Source organism: Giraffa tippelskirchi, chromosome 9 (genome assembly GCF_054371585.1).
Source record: "Giraffa tippelskirchi isolate mGirTip1 chromosome 9, T2T-mGirTip1v1.2.pri, whole genome shotgun sequence".
In the NCBI taxonomy this organism is placed as follows: Eukaryota; Metazoa; Chordata; class Mammalia; order Artiodactyla; family Giraffidae; genus Giraffa; species Giraffa tippelskirchi.
Genome location: NC_137283.1, coordinates 11,080,628 through 11,099,237, shown reverse-complemented (window position 1 = coordinate 11,099,237; position 18,610 = coordinate 11,080,628). Strand labels below are relative to the sequence as shown.

General features: G+C 45.4%; 1 protein-coding gene across 13 annotated transcripts in view; it reads right to left on the bottom strand.

The window, feature by feature from the left end:
* DLEC1 (DLEC1 cilia and flagella associated protein) overlaps nt 1-18,610 on the bottom strand; it is an 86,973-nt gene that overhangs the window by 38,802 nt on the left and 29,561 nt on the right. For all 13 annotated transcript variants that reach the window (XR_014064619.1, XR_014064620.1, XR_014064621.1 and 10 more), the window contains 4 exons: nt 4,242-4,329; nt 3,559-3,732; nt 2,801-2,937; nt 1,060-1,152 (listed from right to left, as the gene is read on the bottom strand). Coding sequence is in view for 6 of the 13 variants with exons in the window: in XM_081527348.1 (XP_081383474.1) it covers nt 1,060-1,152; nt 2,801-2,937; nt 3,559-3,732; nt 4,242-4,329 (492 nt within the window). In the remaining 7 variants the exon portion in view is untranslated. The remainder of the gene's footprint in view (nt 1-1,059; nt 1,153-2,800; nt 2,938-3,558; nt 3,733-4,241; nt 4,330-18,610) is intronic.

Genomic DNA, 18,610 nt, shown 5'->3' with positions numbered 1-18,610 from the left:
TATTATTTTGACTGAGCCACAAAGCTGGAGGAATCTTAAGTTTCCCCGCCAGGGATCAACCCATGCTCCCTGCAATGTAAGCACAGCCTCCTAACTACTAGACCACCAAGGAATTCCCTGTATATGTTTTAAAACGTCCTTGATAACAGATTTTTTTAAAGTTTGATAACATATTGTGTTGGCAAAGATATGAGAAAACAGGCACCTTCATATACTATTGTTGGAAGTATAAAATAATATAATCCAAATGGTGGGGATTTTGGCAACAACGTACCATAATTAGAAGGGCAGAGGCCCTAAGGCAGCAAATACACAACAAGGACTGTATCCTGCAGGTAGGACAGAGTGATATATGTATAAGCTATTCCCTGAGATGGCCAGAGATCAGAAATAATCTTCATATCCATCAGCAGGAGATGGCTGACCTAAATTACAGTTCATACACACAACGGAATACTATGCAGCTATAAAAAATGAGGTGTGGGAAGTACATGGTGCAGAAGAGAGTACAGAGTGGACAACGATTTGTGTGAAGAAGAAATGGAAACATAGGAAAGAAAAAACCATGTGCTTACGTAGTCATCACATACGTCTGCAAGGGCACCCAGACCTGGTAAGGTTGCGGCCTCTGGGTGGCCAAGGAAGTGGGGGGAGAGGGAGCATTTCACCATGCATCTATTTGCATATTTTGAATTTTCAATCATGTGAATCTATTTATTTGGAAGTATGACTAACTTTTCAAACAAACAACATCCCAATCAGTAAACAAAATTTACAGAAACCACCAAGGCTTGGACCTGGCAGTGGACATCTGGGTCATGAAAACACAAAGGTGGGAATTCCCTAGCGGTCCAGGGGTTAGGACTCAGCACTCTGACTGCCAAGGGCCTGGGTTCAATCCCTGGTTGGGGAACTAAGATCTCATAAGCCATGCAGCACAGTCCAACAAAACAAAGCAAAACAAAAAACCCCACAGAGGCAAAGGAAATCAAGCAAGCAAATGAGGAAGCAGCAACCGATCATAGAGGTGGAAATACCTGCTACTGTCTCATCACCTACCTCCATGAATACGGCCTGCCCTGGAACCAGCTCAAACACCGATGGCAGGATCCCAAAGGGAGGCTGCTCAACAAAGCCGATGGTGACAACAGCCTTAAAGAAAAGCAGAAGATGACCCAACAGTATGAAAGAAACTGTAAAGTCTCTTGCTCAGATGAACCATGTCTCTCCTCCAAACATCCATGTTGTGATTTGAAGGCTCTTTTGGATCATTCAGTCCCCTGTTCATGAAGAAACTGAGGTGCATCCATTCAGCAAGCACTTACTCAGCCTGCACCAGGTGGGGTTCTGACGTTTAAAGACGAGCACATCACGGAGCATCTGCAAAGAGCTGCCTATTGGTTGGAGGTACAAGGAGACCACTGACAAGGGTATCAGATCCAAAGCAGGAGGCGTGTGAGAAGGTCCCCCCCAGGAGGAGGGCTCCCTGGCACAGTCCTTTCCCTACTGCAGCACCCTGTGTGGTTTGTGCCGGCTTCTGCGTCTGCCTCCATTCCCAGCCCAGCCCTGGCTGTGAGCTCCTGAAGGAAGCTGCCGACTTGTCAGCAGAGCTGCAGCCCCGATGCCTACACAGGAAGCCGCTAGCAAGCAGGGACACAAGCCCATGCCTCCAGGCCCCTGGCACGTGACAGCTATGAGTGAAATGTCTCGGGGAACATGTGGTCTCCTGGATCTATTGCTTGTTTTCAGAGATGCACAGAAAGCAAGGTATCTCTCCTCTGAGAAAGATAACGGTGTGCATGAGCGTGACAATCAGTGTTGTCAGCACTCGGCTGCCATGGGGGATGTGGGGTGGGAGGGAGCCTGGGCAAACAGTGGGGCAATGGGGCGGGGGCGGGCATGTGCACACGCCCTGCTTCTCAACTCCAGCTGACAGGGCCACAGTGGATCCTGGCCCTGGGCTGCACATCTTCCAGTGTTTCAGAGAAAGTGGAAATGTACATTTTTATATATCTTTTTTTTTTTTTTCCAGCATGGCATGTGGGATCTTAATTCCCCAACCAGGGATTGAAACCGAGGCCCTGCAGTGGAAGTGCACAGTCCTACCCACTGGGTAGCTAGGGGGTTCCTGAAATCTCTCTATCTTTAAATGTTGACTTAAGATATGCTTTTAAGCAATGCTGGATTTCCCTACTGGCTCAGATGGTGAAGAATCTGCCTGCAACGTGGGAGACCCAGGTTCAATCCCTGGGTCAGGAAGATCCCCTAGAAGAGGGCATGGAAACCCCACTCCAGTATTCTTGCCTGGAGAATCCCATGGACAGAGGAGCCTCGTGAGCTACAGTCCATGGGGTTGCAAAGAGTCGGACATGACTGAGCGACTAACACTTTCACTTTCAAGCAATATTAGCTCAAAAATGTTTTGAGGCCCTGTGCCAAATAACTATGACCACAAAATTCAACCAAAGAGCTTCCAATTCGTGACCTCTGCTATAGTCAAACATTTGCCACAATAATGACTGACTGACTGACTCAGTGAATGAACGAATGGGTATAGTGATATCCAAGACAGGCCTTGAAGGATGGGAGAGGCGACGGGACCTGCCCAGGGTCACACAGGTATTCGGGGTATAACAAGAACTACAGTGCTATACTCTGTACCTCTTGATTCTTAAGATACTGCAGCTATACAATTCTGTCCACTGTGTTTCCAGCCCCAGGGGCACCCGAGCAAGTCCCTCACGGGGGTTATTGCACTCAATGGACTTGCTTTTTTCCAGGAAGCGCTGTGAGCACTCACCCTGAAGCTGGGCGGTGGCCAGCTCTTCTTAGGCATGATACAGAACTTGCCCACGCTGAAGCCCACGTTTTTGCAGATGAATCTGGTTATCTTCATGCCCCCAACGAGGCAGTAGCCGCAGTCCAGCACGGGCGACACTGCAGCCACGGGGAAACATGGGCAAGAGAAACCGCACAGGTTCTCCTGAGGCGCGGCCCAGGCTGAGAGTGGCTGTTGGGGGGCAGGGCGTGAGGGAGGGATGGATGGAGACAAGCCCCGCCCCTGCTTCCGTCTGGCAGTGGTGCTCCAGGATGCCCGCCACATGCTTGGGCCTCAGCCAGCACCAACGGGCATGAGCCTGCGGGTGGGGGCCTGTGCCCAGCTGAGGGGGCTCAAAAATGAAGGAGCCCAGGCAAAGGCCAGCCACCCCACGGCCGCACAGGTGACACCCACTGAGGCTCCAGGCACTCCCTCCTGCCTCGCTGTGGCACAGGCTCCCTCAGGGTGTCCCCGAGCCAGGGCCGCCTAGGCTGGGGTCAGCTGGGCTGCAGCCTCCTTCCTGATATGTGTCGCTCAGAGTCTGCCTCCCCCGGGGAAGTAGGATGGTCAGGGCCTAACTCTGGAGGAATACGGGAGCTTCTGGCAGGTCCCTGCTCAGGACTCAGAAGCCCCTGGCCGAGGGGTCAGGCTGTGTGCTGCCACCCAGGGGCCCTGTGGGCAGGTGGTCCTTTAGAGTGGCAGCAGCCCTCACTGATCCCCGGGGAGCAGCACACACTTACATGTCAGCACCGGGGGCGGCCTCCGGGCCTGCAGAGGGATCAGGAGCGTGTGTGCTGACTGGGTCTCCACTAAAATAAAGTCATCAAAATCCCCAAGGCAGTCAGGAAAAAACTGGACAGTGTACTGGCAGGTCATTCCAGGAGCCACCATTCCACCTTTTCCTGGGAACATCCCTGTGGGTGACAAAAGTGACAATGAGACTCTGGAGACCAGGTAAAAATTCCAGGACCTGGGGTGGGGAGGGCAGTGATGCGGTCCACCAGGGACGGTCAGGGAGGGCCATGCCTGGCCCTGTGGCTTGGCAATTACTTTGTGGGCAGCAGACAGACACTTGAGATTTCTAGACAGCAGAGGGGACATGATCGGAGCTGTTCTTAAGGAGAATACCGAGTCACGGGAGCAGGAAGGCTGGCTGGGAGGCCAGTGCCGCGGCCTAAGTGAGGAACCAGGGTGCAGTGATGGTGAGCAGAGCAAGGAGACGACTGAACTGAGCTTGGGGATACAATCCAAGGAGGAGCTGTCAGGCTTGGGGGGGGCCTCTGCTGGAGGGCAGGTGGGAGGCCACCTTGGAGCACGAGGGGTGCAGTCTCAGGAGTCACCCGAAGCCCCAAGGGGACGTAACCTCGGGCAAGGCCAGCATACAATTTCGAGGACGGGCAGGCCACTGCCACCCTGAACTCACCCAATCCCAGGGCAAAGTAGGGCGTGGACGGAGGGAGGACTCGAAGGTGGCGGCTGGTGGATGTGGTGTTCTGCAGGGAGATCACCATCTGTGCAGAGACAAAGCCACACGTGTGGACACAGGCTATGAAATCTGGGGCTCACATAATCGTATGGGAATGGGGTGGGGGGATGAATGAAATGAGCTTGGCTGTGTCGGTAACTGCTGAGCTGGTGAGGGGTCCATGGGATTTCAGGTGACTATTCTATTCACTTTTGTTTGTTTTTAGAAAAAAATAAACTACAAGGTAAACATGAAGGTGGGAGTAGATCTGGCCTAGCCTCTGTCCTGTTTAAAATCACAGCGATTTTTTTTTTAATATTTATTTTTATTTATTTGGCTGAGCCGGGTCTCCGTTGCAGCATGTGGGATCTTAGCTTTCTGACCAAGGATTGGACGTGGGGCCCCCACACTGGGTGCGCTGGGTCCCAGTCACTGGCCACTACGCTAGTTCCCAAATCACAGCTATTGTTTACTGAGCTTCTCCTATGTGCCTCCTCGACTTCCCAATGACCAGGGAAGTGAAGGGAAGTGAAGCGGAAGTCACTCAGTCATGTCTGACCCTTTTGGAAGGTGGGAACTACCTCTATTTTAGGGCAAATAAACTGAAGTTCAAAGAGCCTCCTTCACTGGGAAGTAACAGTGGTGAGACCGAGCCCAGGACCCTGGAGCTCTGCCTCCTCGCCTCTCACTCACTGCTCTTTCTCCACATAATCCATTTTCTTTTTTATTTGGCCACACCACATAGTGTGTAGGATCTCAGTTCTCCAACAACCAGGGATCGGACCTGCACCCCTTGCGGAGGAAGCTAGGAGTCTTAACCACTAGGCCACCAGGGAAGTCCCCCGACATAACCCTTTGAGCCACTTCTTCTCAAGGGCCCAGCCAGGGGTGCTACCTGTATTCAGGATTGTAACTGGGCCTCTCTCCATCACTCAGCCCATCCCCCTCATTAAACCCTGCCTTCTGATCCCCCTCCCTCAGATAAGGAGACCCCTAAGGTCTCAGCACCTAGAACTGAACTCACACAGTGCTGACCCCCAACAGCACTCGGCACAATGCCCAGCATGGGAGAAGAACTCCACACATGCACACACCTTTGGCTCCTATTTTGTGAAATATTACACTGGGAAAAACGTATGAATTATAACACGACAAGCCACTTTTCCAGCTTAAGCAGTAAGACATGAAAAACACAGATGAAGCCTGGTCCCAGCCCCACACCAGATAACAGCTCCATAAATTTGAAGCATGTCTTCATAACGCATATATATGGAATTTAGAAAGATGGTAACGATAACCCTATATGCGAGACAGAAAAAGAGACACAGATGCATAGCACAGTCTTTTGGACTCTGTGGGAGAAGGTGAGGGTGGGACGATCTGAGAGAATAGCATTGAAACATGTATATTATCATATGTGAAACACAACGCCAGTCCAGGTTCGATGCATGAGACAAGTGCTCGGGGCTGGTGCCCTGGGATGACCCAGAGGGATGGGATGGGGAGGGAAGTGGGAGGGGGTTCAGGATGGGGAACACATGTAAACCCATGGTTGACTCAAGTCAATGTATGGCAAAAACCACTACAATATTGTAAAGTAATTAGCCTCCAACTAAAATAAACAAATTAAAAAAAAATTTGAAGCATGTTTTCATACTTTTTATTCATAGGGGTGCATTCCTAAATCAACATTTAAGTCCATTTTTGGCCAGCACAACATACTGCCTCAATCCACCTGTGAACTAGATCCAAATTGGAGAGACCCACATTATAATTTTTATTTCTCCAATATTAATGATGATGAGCATCCTTTCATACGTTTGTTTGTTATTTAGGTGTCCTCTTGTGTGCTGGAATCAAGATTGCCGGGAGAAATATCAATAACCTCAGATATGCGGATGACACCACCCTTATGGCAGAAAGCGAAGAAGAACTAAAGAGCCTCTTGATGAAGGTGAAAGAGGAGAGTGAAAAAGTTGGCTTAAAGCTTAAAGCTCAATGTTCAGAAAACTAAGATCATGGCGTCTGGTCCCATCACTTCATGGGAAATAGATGGGGAAACAGTGGAAACAGTGTCAGACTTTATTTTTTTGGGCTCCAGAATCACTGCTGATGGTGACTGCAGCCATGAAATTAAAAGACGCTTACTCCTTGGAAGGAAGGTTATGGCCAACCTAGATAGCATATTTAAAAGCAGAGACATTACTTTGCCAACAAAAGTCCATCTAGTCAAGGCTATGGTTTTTCCAGTGGTCATGTATGGATGTGAGAGTTGGACGGTGAAGAAAGCTGAGCGCCAAAGAATTGATGCTTTTGAACTGTGGTGTTGGAGAAGACTCTTGAGAGCCCCTTGGACTGCAAGGAGATCCAATCAATCCATTCTAAAAGAGATCAATCCTGGATGTTCATTGGAAGGTCTGATGTTGAAGCTGAAACTCCAATACTTTGGCCACCTCACGTGAAGGGTTGACTCATTGGAAAAGACCCTAATGCTGGGTAGGATTGGGGGTGGGAGGAGAAGGGGACAACAGAGGATGAGATGGTTGGATGGCATCACCGACTCGATGGACATGGGTTTGGGTAGACTCCGGGAGTTGGTGATGGACAGAGAGGCCTGGCGTGCTGCAATTCATGGGGTCGCAAAGGGTCGGACACGACTGAGCAACTGAACTGAAATGAACTTGTGTGCTATGTCTGATCACAGTGTCCATTTGCCATTGTGTACTTTTTTTTTTAATTGACTTGCAGAGATTCTTTATATATTCTGGGCACTAACATTTTGTAAGGTATATGTTATAAACATCCCCAAGTTTATAACTTGTATTGTCTTTTGATGTATTACCTTTAAAATTTTAGGACTTCCTTGGTGGCTCAGACGGTAAAGCATCCGCCTACAATGTGGGAGACCTGGGTTCAATCCCTGGGTCGGGAAGATCCCCTGGAGAAGGAAATGGCAACCCACTCCAGTATTCTTGCCTGGAAAATCCCATGGATGGAAGAACATGGTGGGCTACAGTCCATGGGGTCCAAGGTATACGTTATAAACGTCCCCAAGTTTATAACTTGTATTGTCTTTTGATGTATTATCTTTAAATTTTAGTATACCAGGGGTCATCACACCCTACTTCCCACCTCCTAGAGCTCTGATTCCTGTCAGACTTGGGGCGGGGGGGGGGTCAACTCCAGAATCACATCCTAAGGGTCTGCTGTTTTCAGGCCCTTCTGATGTCACGTGTCACAGCCCAGGTTCCCCATAAAGTGGAGTCTTATATCAGCTTTAAAATTTCCCTGGTGGCTCAGAGGTTAAAGCGTTTGCCTGCAGTGTGGGAGACCTGGGTTCAATCCCTGGGTCGGAAAGATCCCCTGGAGAAGGAAATGGCAACCCACTCCAGTATTCTTGCCTGGAGAAGCCCATGGATGGAGGAGCCCGGTGGGCTACATACAGTCCACGGGGTTGCAAAGAGTCGGACACGACTGAGTGACTTCACAGAGCAGAGAGCAAGGTTTATACTTTAGTGTCAAGAAATCTCATATCTCCTATATTTTCTTCCTACCTTTTTGCTTGAGATCTTTGCTGGAAAGAATTTTGTTGAGGCTATGGAGTGAGGTAGGGATTAAATTATCTTCCTTATGGCAAGAAAACTAATTCTATTTTGCCTTTTCAGATCTGCACACGTGCGCAGACAGCCCTGGGAACTGTTCCCTCAATCTGCTCTCTTCCCGAATACAGGGCTAGCTTGCAGGTGTCACTATGAATCCAGGTGTTCATGACAGCAGCTTCCCTTCATGTCCACGGAGGCAGGTCTCTAGAGAGCCTTGCTCCCAGCACACGAGCCAAACCCCCGACCAAAGGAGAGGTAGGATCCAGCAGCTTATGAAGGGATGTCCTGTGGGGCAAAATAATCAATTGCACTGACCAGAGTTCAGTGCAGTAACACATTCTCGGATTGGCTCTGCCTCCTTCCACCCCCTTTCCTCACTCCTCCCTGGAACTGTAAACAAAAGCACATCCTCCCACCACCTCAGACTCTACCTTATGGGGAATCTGGGCTGTGACACTTGCCATCAGAAGAGTCTGAAAACAGCAGATTCTGAGGATATGTGACTCTGGAGTTGCTGTTCTCTTGTCTGATGGCGAGCAGAACTCTAGCTGCTGGGAAGTAGGGTGCGATGACCCCTGGGATGCATCACAATTACTAAGGTTTCTTCCCCATGGTCGACTGAAATGAGGAGGTGCAGGCGGAGGGAGGTCAGGCACTGAATTGTGGTAGCTACAGCATGGTTGCAAGGTCTGGGCAAACAGTAATTATAAGGATTGTGAAGGGGGCTGGCTTTCCTTAAATTCACTGGAAGCCATAGAGGAAAAAAAATGATAGGCTTAGGGCAGACAATTCAAGGGCCACCATGAAGACATTCCTTGCATTCCTGGGTTACACGCAATTTGTTCCTGGGGTATGTGTGTGCGTATGTGTGTGTTTTCTTACTTAGTTTTTTGCTTAGTATTTCTGAACCTATGTTCTTTTTTTTTTTTTTCTTTCAAATGTCTTTTAAAGTTACCAAAATATGGAAAGAAAACAAAAGAGAAAGTATGTGAAACATAATAAGCTCCTGGCTTACAAGGTATATAGATCTCCATTCCTACTGCAACTCCTTAGCCTCCAGCACTTGAAACCCACATCCCACTCTGCTCCTTAACTCAGGACAGATAAGTTCTCCCACAGCTCCAAAGGACAGAGGATGGGACGGCCCATGTTCTCCCCCCACCGCCCAAATAATACGTTGTTTATTTATACCATGCAGCTTGTGGGATCTTAGTTTCCCAACCCAGGACGGAACCCACATCGTCAGTAGTGAGAGCATGGAGCCCTAACCACTGGTCCACCAGAGAAGGGCCCGAGTCTATGTTCTTAAGCAAGACTGGCCATGGCTCTCACTGTCACACTTCCTTGTTTGGCTTTGGTTCAAGGTAGTACTAGGCTCTGTCTTAGTCTAAAATATCATAAACTGGGTGGCTTATGAACAACAGGAATGTACTTCTCGCAGTTCTGGAGGCTGGCAAGTCCAAGATCAAGTGGCCCGGGTGGACGTGTTTTGATGAAGGCCTTCCATTCATAGCTGGCAACTTGTCACCGTGCCCTCAAGGGGTCTCTGCAGAGCCTCTTCAGAAAGGCACCAGTCCCATTCACGAAGGCTTCATGCTCATGCCCTAAGCACCACCCCAAGACCCCACCTTCTAATACCACCATCTCTGACAGAACTTCAACAAATGAATTTTGGAGGGACACAAACATTCAGACGATAGCAGGCTCATTACCTAAGGATGAGGGTATGGTCCTTTTTCTAGTCTCTAAAAGTTTATATAAGATAGGAATTAGCTTGAATGTTTGGTGGTATATATCTATACCATGATCTGGGCATGGTGTTTCTTTCAGTAGGTTTTCTTTTTAAGGCATTTTCATCAAATTGGACAGCCACATAGCCAAAAGGGTCAAAGGATTCTAAAAAGCTCTGAAAATAGAATTCCTGCCCTCGTCCCCTGCCTCCACACCCACCATTTCCCACAACCAGATGAAAACACTTTTTCCTCCTTTAGCTGATTCTTTTGCAAACTACTTCCATGTCTCCAGATGGCGTGCTAATTTTTTTTTTTTTTTGGTTTTAGGTATTAATTATGGATGGATGATATGGATATTCTCTTTCCTCGCCCATAACCAGCTTACCATATGCCATCCCTTCCTACCCTCATCTTCCTGATGCAAATCATGTTATGTTCATGGTTAAATCGGCTTTTCTGGTGGCTCAGATGGTAAAGCATCTGCCTCCAATGTGGGAGACTCAGGTTCAATCCCTGGGTCAGGAAGATCCCTTGGAGAAGGGAAAGGCTATCCACTCCAGTATTCTGGCCTAGAGAATTCCATGGACTCTATAGTCCATGGGGTCCCAAAGAGTAGGACACAACTGAGCGACTATCACTTTCTTTCATGGTTAGATCAGTAATTAATGCTTACGTTATTGGTTGCTATGTAAAAAATAGTCACAGCTGAGCATGAAATTTTCTCTTGAACAAGTTTTCTTTCTTCTGGAGTTAATTAACCGATTATTTTGTCTGCCATGTACTTATCAATAATTTTTTTAAATTTATTTTAATTTTTTTGGCCGCACTGCACGTGGGCTCTTAGTTCCCCAACCAGGGATCAAACCTGTGCCTACTGAATTGGAAGGCAGAGTCTTAACCACTGGACTACCAGGGAAGTCTCCATTATCAATAATTTAATCTCTTTCCACTACCCTACAAGGCTCTTCTCAAGATGTCCTGGATGTATCAGGGACTCTGATCAGTGCCAGCCCCACAGGTCAACTCCACAAGAGCTTTCTGGCCTCTTCTAATCTGGACTGGTCACCTGTTACGGCTGCTGCTGTCACCCAGGACAGGTCAACCCCTGTAGCAGTTTTCAGACACGCCCACGAGTTCTTTGACACTCCTCCCATTGAGAGGTGAGGTTTACGTAGCTTCCCCTCAAATCTGGGCCAACCTTAGGGACTCATTTGTACCCTATAGCAACGCAGAGGATGCAATGACTTCCTCTCCTGCTGCAAGGCAACCTCCAAGGTTAGGTCATAAAAAGTGATGCAACCTCCCTCTTGATGGTAGAGAACTCACTTCAAAGCTCTGATCATTCACTTGGAGCTGCCCGATTACCCTGAGGTGGAAGCCCAGGCCACACGGAGAATACGTACAGACTCAGCTGACAACCAACATCAACTACTTTGTGACTGAAAAGGTCTCAGGTGAGAATTCACGTACAGACTCAGCTGACAACCAACATCAACTACTTTGTGACTGAAAAGGTCTCAGGTGGTTCCAGTCCCATCTTTCAGGTTACCCCCAGGCACTAACTTTTTCTAGCTAAGGCCTCAAAAACCATGTAACAAGCCCGTCCCATTGGGAATTTCTGATCCAAAAAAAAAATCTACAGGCATGATAAAAATGGTTGTTTTAAGTTGTTGAGCTTTGGGACTTCTCTGGTGGCCCAGTGGCTAAGACTTTGCACTCCCAGTGCAAGGGGCCTGGGTTCGATCCCAGGTCAGGGAACTAGATCTCACATGTCGCAACTAAAAGACCTTGCCTGCTGCAACTAAAGACTCCACATGCCACAACTTTAAAAAAAAAAAGAGAAGACTCTGCATGCCATAACTAAGACCTGGCACAGTCAAAGATGAATATTAAAAAAAAAAAAAAAAAGTTGTTAAGCTTTGCAACAGCAGTAACAGAAAAGCCCCTTAACCATTACCAAGCTGGGCCGTTCCTTTACCAGCCTATGTTGGATCTCTCATTTCCCACATACCAAGCCTTCCTCTTCCTTGGCTTACTCACCTACATAAGGAAGCACGCTCCCCACAGGTTTCCTGAGAAAGGGTGCATGGGACATATATTTTTAAAGACTTGGAAAATTTGAACATGTTTTTATCCTTAAACTGTATAGTTAAGCAAGGTAAACAACTTATGTACACAGTCATATTGCCCAAGAGATGTAAGGTGCAAAGTTCTAAGAGATGTCACCAGACACAATTCCATTTATAAGCAGACTGTGGAGGACTGTGTTTCTCTTTTTGGGAGGCATGCTCTGGGGAAACTGGCCACTGCGCTCTGAGGAAGGGAAGAGAAAGTAAAGGACCTAGCTGATGTGGAGAAGCCTCAGGGAGAAGAGCTGAGGTCTCAGCCAGAAGCCAGCATTAACCACCACACATATGAGTGAAGGAGACTTTGCCTCCGGTCTCTTGGCTGAGTCCCTAGACATCGCAGAGAAGAAATAAACTCTCCTCTCTGTGTCCCCGTGATCAGAGAGCAAACTGCTATTTTACACTGTGAAGTCTTAGGGCAATTTGTTGCATGGTCGTAGAAAGTGGAACGCCGGACATATTACAAGAGACTCCAATGAAAGTTGCCCTTTAAAACCATGTCGGAAGGGACCACTTGAAGTACTCCTTTTCTCTGCTTTCTTCTATCAAGTACTTTTAACCACAAATGCTGTTCTGAAGCCCCAGAATGTAATAAATCTGAGCTGTATGCCTCCCACTGTATAAATACTCAGCATCCTGCAACTGGACATACAGTCACTGTGGTGATCTGAACAGGACACTCAGTAAACTATTAGATGCAGAAACTTTCACAAATAGAACATTATTCCAAGATTCTTCAGATGACTGTGGGTGGAGGGGGCTACAGGCGTGGAATAAGAGGAGGCACGATGGAATCAGACTGTAATTAGAGGTATCATCATGAAGTCATGATTTTAAATATATAAGCATGCAGATATAGAAATATGCATGTATATATGCGTATATATATATATACATACACCTCTCTCTCTCTCTATATATATATATATATATACACCTCTCTCTCTCTCTCTATATATATATATATATATATACACACACACACACACACGTGTGTGTGTGTGTGTGTGTGTGGTTAGACCTATGAAATTGCTTTATTTTCACCTCTAAACATTTAAAGGACTTAGAAGCAATGACACCCCAGTAGCAAATAGCAGATCTAGTGCTTAGATCTTGGTTTCTAAATACCATTCTCCACTAAAAGCAACCAGAGCTTCTGGAATTGATGCCAAAACCAAGACAAACAGAGTACAAAATCCGCCTGGAACATCTTGTTCCAGAATGCAAGGAAGTGCTCAAGAAACTGCTAGGTCATGTTAAAAGAACACAGAGGCAACTTACAAGGCTCCCACTGGACAAATCTGGGATTCTTTCGGAGGCAAGATGGATACTGACTTTAAATGAAATTATTCATTTTTGGCTAGATTAACATAACCTTCATTAATTTGAATGATTCTAAATAGATGTGCCTGCACTGACAAAATGAACACAATACAACAGCCAACACACTTTACAGTATGGCTACGTACTTTGAAAAAAAAAATGAAATAACTGATTAATCATGGGAGGAAAAGCAATTACTTAACTAAAATTGACCAATCTTATTCTCTTGATTGGACCTACACTGACCCAAAAACTGGATAGGTTCCAAATGTCTCTTGTAAGATTTACATTGTATTTGACACTCTGGTGTTTAAGTGCTGCTGTGCCCTCAAGATCAAACTGACATTCAATAACAATTCTGCATCGGAGACTAAAGCCCTCAGGGTTAAATCCTGTCCTCCAGGAACTTCTGACCAAAATGAGGAGAACTGAGAAATTTTTAATGAGGAAAATGGTGCAGACCTGACCTAAGATAAAGACACCAATAAAGGACAGCCTGTCACATATACTCCACAGTTAATTTCACAAGGTTTACTGGGAAATTCATCTTAAAAATTCTGAAACTGTTTTGATCCCATCATTCAGATTACTTAAGTGAGAGTTCTGACAGCTGCTCCCCGTCAGACTCCCCAGCCTGGGGGTCTGACCTCTGGAGGAGGAGCTCCCAGAGCATCTGGCTTTGAAGGCCAGCAGGGCTCGAGTGCAGAAGCCACACAGGACTGCTGGAGGGTGCAAAAACAACGTGTCACATGCACTGGAACTCAGAACAAGGCAACAACTCCTAGGAGCCTGGGCCAGGCCTACCTGTGGGTCTCAGAGGGTCTCCCGGGGAGGTGGGGATCAGCTGTGGCTCACTATAGGAGCAAGGACACTGGCGGTGGACACCCCAGGCTACACCCATTGGCCTATCTCTCCTGGAGGCTGTCATTTTGGCACTGAGACCTGACACCACTCAACAGGCTGCAGACCCCAGTGCTGGGACCCCTCAGGCCAAACAACAGGATGGAAACACAGCCCCGCCCATCAGAAGACAGGCTGCCTAAAGATGTCCTGACCCCACGGCTGCCTATAAACACACCTCCTGACACGGGCCTGCCCATCAGAGGGACGGGACCCAGTTGCACCCACCAGTGGGCAGGCACCAGTCCCTCCTACCAGGAGGCCTGCCCAAGCCCATGGACCAACCTCACACACCAGGGGATAGACACCAGAGGCAAGAAGAACTAGAACCCTGCAGCTTGAGGAACAGAGACCAGAAACACAGGAAGTTAGACAAAATGAGACGGCAGAGAAACATATCCAAACCAACATATCCACTACCAACTACCAAACATATCCAAATCCAACTACTACAAGCAACTCTAAGCCAATAAACTGGACAACCTAGAGGAAATGGACAAATTCTTAGAAACATATAACCTTCCAAGACTGAACCAGGGAGAAATAGAAAATATGAACAGACAAATCATATGTACTGAAGTTGAAACTGTGATTTTAAAACTTCCAACAAATGCAAGTCCAGGACTAGATGACTTCACAGGCAAATTCCATCAAACATTTAGGGAAGAGTCAACACCTGTCCTGAAAATCTTTCAAAAAGTTGCAGAGGAACAAACCCGCCTAAACTCATTCTATGAGGCCACCATCACTCTGGTACCAAAACCAGACAAAGATACCACAAAAAAAGAAAAGTCCAGGCCAATATAACTGATGATCATAGATGCAAACATCCTCAACAAAATACTAGCAAACCAAAAATTCAACAATACATTAAAAGGATCATACATCATGATCAAGTAGGCTTTATCCCAAGCATGCAGGGATTTTTCAATATCCACAAATCAGGCAGTGTTATATAATCACATGAACAAGCTGAAGAATAAAACACATACACTCATCACAAAAGATGCTGAAAAGCTTCTGACAAAATTGAACATCCATTTATGAAAGAGTTTCCATCAAGTGGACATAGAGGGGAAACTACTGAAAGGAAAAAACTGAAAGGATTTCCTCCAAGATCAGGAACAAGATAAGGATATCCACCTTCATCACTTTCATTCAACATAGTTTTAGAAGTCCTAGCCCCATAACAATCAGAGAAGAAAAAGAAATAAAAGGAATCCAAATTGGAAAAGAAGTAAAACTATCACTGTTTGCAGATGACATGATACTATACATACAAAATCTTAATGACTCTACTAGAAAACTACTAGAGCTTATGAATGAATACAGTAAGGTCGTAGGATACAAAATTAATACACAGAAATCTCTTGCATTTCTATACACTAACAATGAAAGATGAGAAAGAAAAATTAAGGAAACAATCCCATTTACCATAGCGTCCAAAAGAATAAATTACCTAGGAATAAACCTACCTAAGGAAGCAAAAGACCTGTACTTTGAAAACTACAGGATGCTAATGAAAGAAACTGCAGATGACACAGATGGAAAAATACACCATGTATATCCTTGAATTGGAAGAATCGATACTATCAAAATGACTGTATTACTCAAGGCAATCTACAGAGTCAATGCAATTCTTATTAAATTACCAATGGAATTTTCCACAGAATTAGAACAAAAGTTTTTCAAATGTGTATGGAAACACAAAAAGACTGAACAGTTAAAGCAATTCTGACAAAGAAAAACAGAGCTGGAGGAATCAGGCTCCTGACTTCAGGCTAGAATACAAAGCTACAGTAATCAAAACAATATGGTACTGGAACAAAAACTGAAATAATCAATTGAACAGGACAGAAAGCCCAGAAATAAGCTCATGCACCTATGGTCAATTACTCTATGACAAAGAAGGCAAGAATACACAATGGAGGGACTTCCCTGGTGGTCCAGTGGTTAAGACTCTATGATCCCAATGCAGGGCGGCTTGGGTTCAACACCTAGTCAGGGAACTAGATTCCTCATACCACAACTAAGACCCAGGGCAGTCAAATAAATTTTTTAAAAATAGAATATACAATGGAGAAAAAACAGTCTCTTCAATAAGTGATGCTGGGAAAACTGAACACCTACAAGTAAAAGAATGAAATTAGAACAATCTCTAACACCATACACAAAAATAAAATGGATTACAGATCTAAATTTAAGGTTAGATTCTATACATCTCTTAGAGGAAAACAAAGGCAGAACACTCTTTGACATAAATTGCAGCAATATCTTTTTCACTCCACCTCCTACAGTAATGAAAATAAAAACAAAAATTAAAAAAAGGGACCTAATTAAATTTAAAAGCTTTTGCAGAGCAAAGGAAACCATAAAAAAAAAAAAAAAAAACCCTACAAAATGGGAGAAAATATTTGCTAATGAAGCAACTGACAAGAGGTTAATCCCCAAATATATATACATCCCCAAAATATACAAATAGCTCATTCAGCTCAACATCAAAGAAACAACCAAATCAAAAAATGGGGGGATAATCTAAATAGACATTTTCCCAAAGAAGACACACAGATGGCCAAAAAGCACATGAAAAGATATTCAACATCACTAATAAGGCAAATGTAAAACAAAACTACCAGAAGGTATCACCTCACCAGTCAGAATGGCCTTCATCGAAAACTCTACAAGGACTTCCCTAGTGGTCCAGTGGTTAAGAGTCCGCCTGCCAGTGCAGGGGATACAGGTTTGATCCCTGGCCCAGGAAGATCCCACATGCCACGGAAGAACTAAACCCACACACCGCAATTGCTAAGCCCATGTGCTACAACTACTGAAGCCCACACACCTACAGTCCATGCTCCACAAAGAGAAGCTATTGCAATGAGAAGCTCGCACACTGTAACTAGAGAACAGTCCGTGCTTGCCCAAACTAGAGAAAGCCCCTCCACAAGAATGAAGACCCAGCACAGGCATAAATACATAAAAAAACTCTACAAATGGGACTTCCCTGGTGGTCCAATGGTTAAGAATATGCCTGCCAATGCAGGGGACACTGGTTCAATCCCTGCTTCTGGAAGATCCCACATGCCACAGAGAATCTAAGCCTGTGTGCCACAGCTACTGAGCCTGTACTCTAGAGCTGGAGCCCCAAACTATTGAGCCCACACGCTGCAACTACTGAAGCCCCCATAACCTAAAGCCCATGCTTCTGAACAAGAGAGAAGCCACCTCAATGGGAAACCCACATATGGCAAAGAAAGAGCAGCCCCCACTGGCTACAACTAGAGAAAGCCTGCACACAACAAATAAGACCTAGTACAGTCATAAATAAAGAAAACAGAAAACCTCTACAGACAATAAATGCTAGAGAGAGTACAGAGAAAACAGAACCCTCCTACTCCGTCTGTGGGAATGTAAGCTGGGAACACCATTATGGAGAATAGTACTAAGGCTCCGTAAAACTAAATACAGAACTACCATATGATCCAGCAATGCCCCTGCTGGGTATGTCTAGAAAAAATGTAATTTGAAAAGATAGATGCACCTCAGTGTTTACTGCAGCACAACTTACAATAGCCAAGACATGAAAGTAACCTAAATGTCCATAACAGATGAATAAAGAAGAGATGATACCTATATTAATAGAATTGGAATATGATTCAACCAGAAAAAAGAAGGAAATAATGCCATTTCAGCAACATGGATAGACCTAGAGATTATTATCTTAAGTGAAGTAAGTCAGATAGATAAACATGACAAATAGCATATCATTTATAGGTGGATTTCTAAACAATTACAGAGATGAACTTATTTGCAAAACAGAAACAGACTCAGACTTCAAAAACAAACTTACAGTTACCAAAAGAAAAAGGTGGGGGGAAGGATAAATTAGGGATTTGGCATTAACATATACACATTTATATAAAAAAGATAATCAATATGGACCTACCGTATAGCACAGAGGACTCTACTCAATATTATATAATAACCTAAATAGGAAAAGAATTTGAAAAAGGATACATGTATACGTACAATGGAATCACTTTGCTGTACACCTGAAACTAACACAACATTGGAAAACAACTGTATTCTAATATCAAATAAAAATTAAATTGAAAACAAAAAGTAAAGCAGGGGCTTCCCTGGTGGCTCAGTGGGAAAGAACCCATCTGCCAATGCGGGACACACGGGTTCGATCCCTGATCCAGGAAGATCCCACATGCCATGGAGCAACTGAGCTTGTGCTCCACAGCTTGAGAGCCACAACCACCGAGACCACCCGCTGCAAGTACTGAAGCCCTGGCACCCGAGAGTCTGTGCTCCACAAGAGAAGCCGTCACAGTGGGAAGCCAGTGCGCCGCAACTAGAGAGCAGCCTCCCCTCTCCAGTTAGACAACAGTCTGAGCAGCAACGAAGACCCAGCACAGCCAAAAATAAATAAATAAAATAAAGCAATGAGCCAAATTTAGACTGTAAGAAATTACAGTTTCTTCTACAAACAAAGAGCATTTTAAAAAATAAAAGGATGGAGGAATCCTAAAAAAAAAAATGTGGGAGAAATAATAGATACTCTAACCAAACACAATGTTTGAATTCTGATTTAAAGAAACCAATTATAAATTGACTTAAAAACAAATAAATCAATA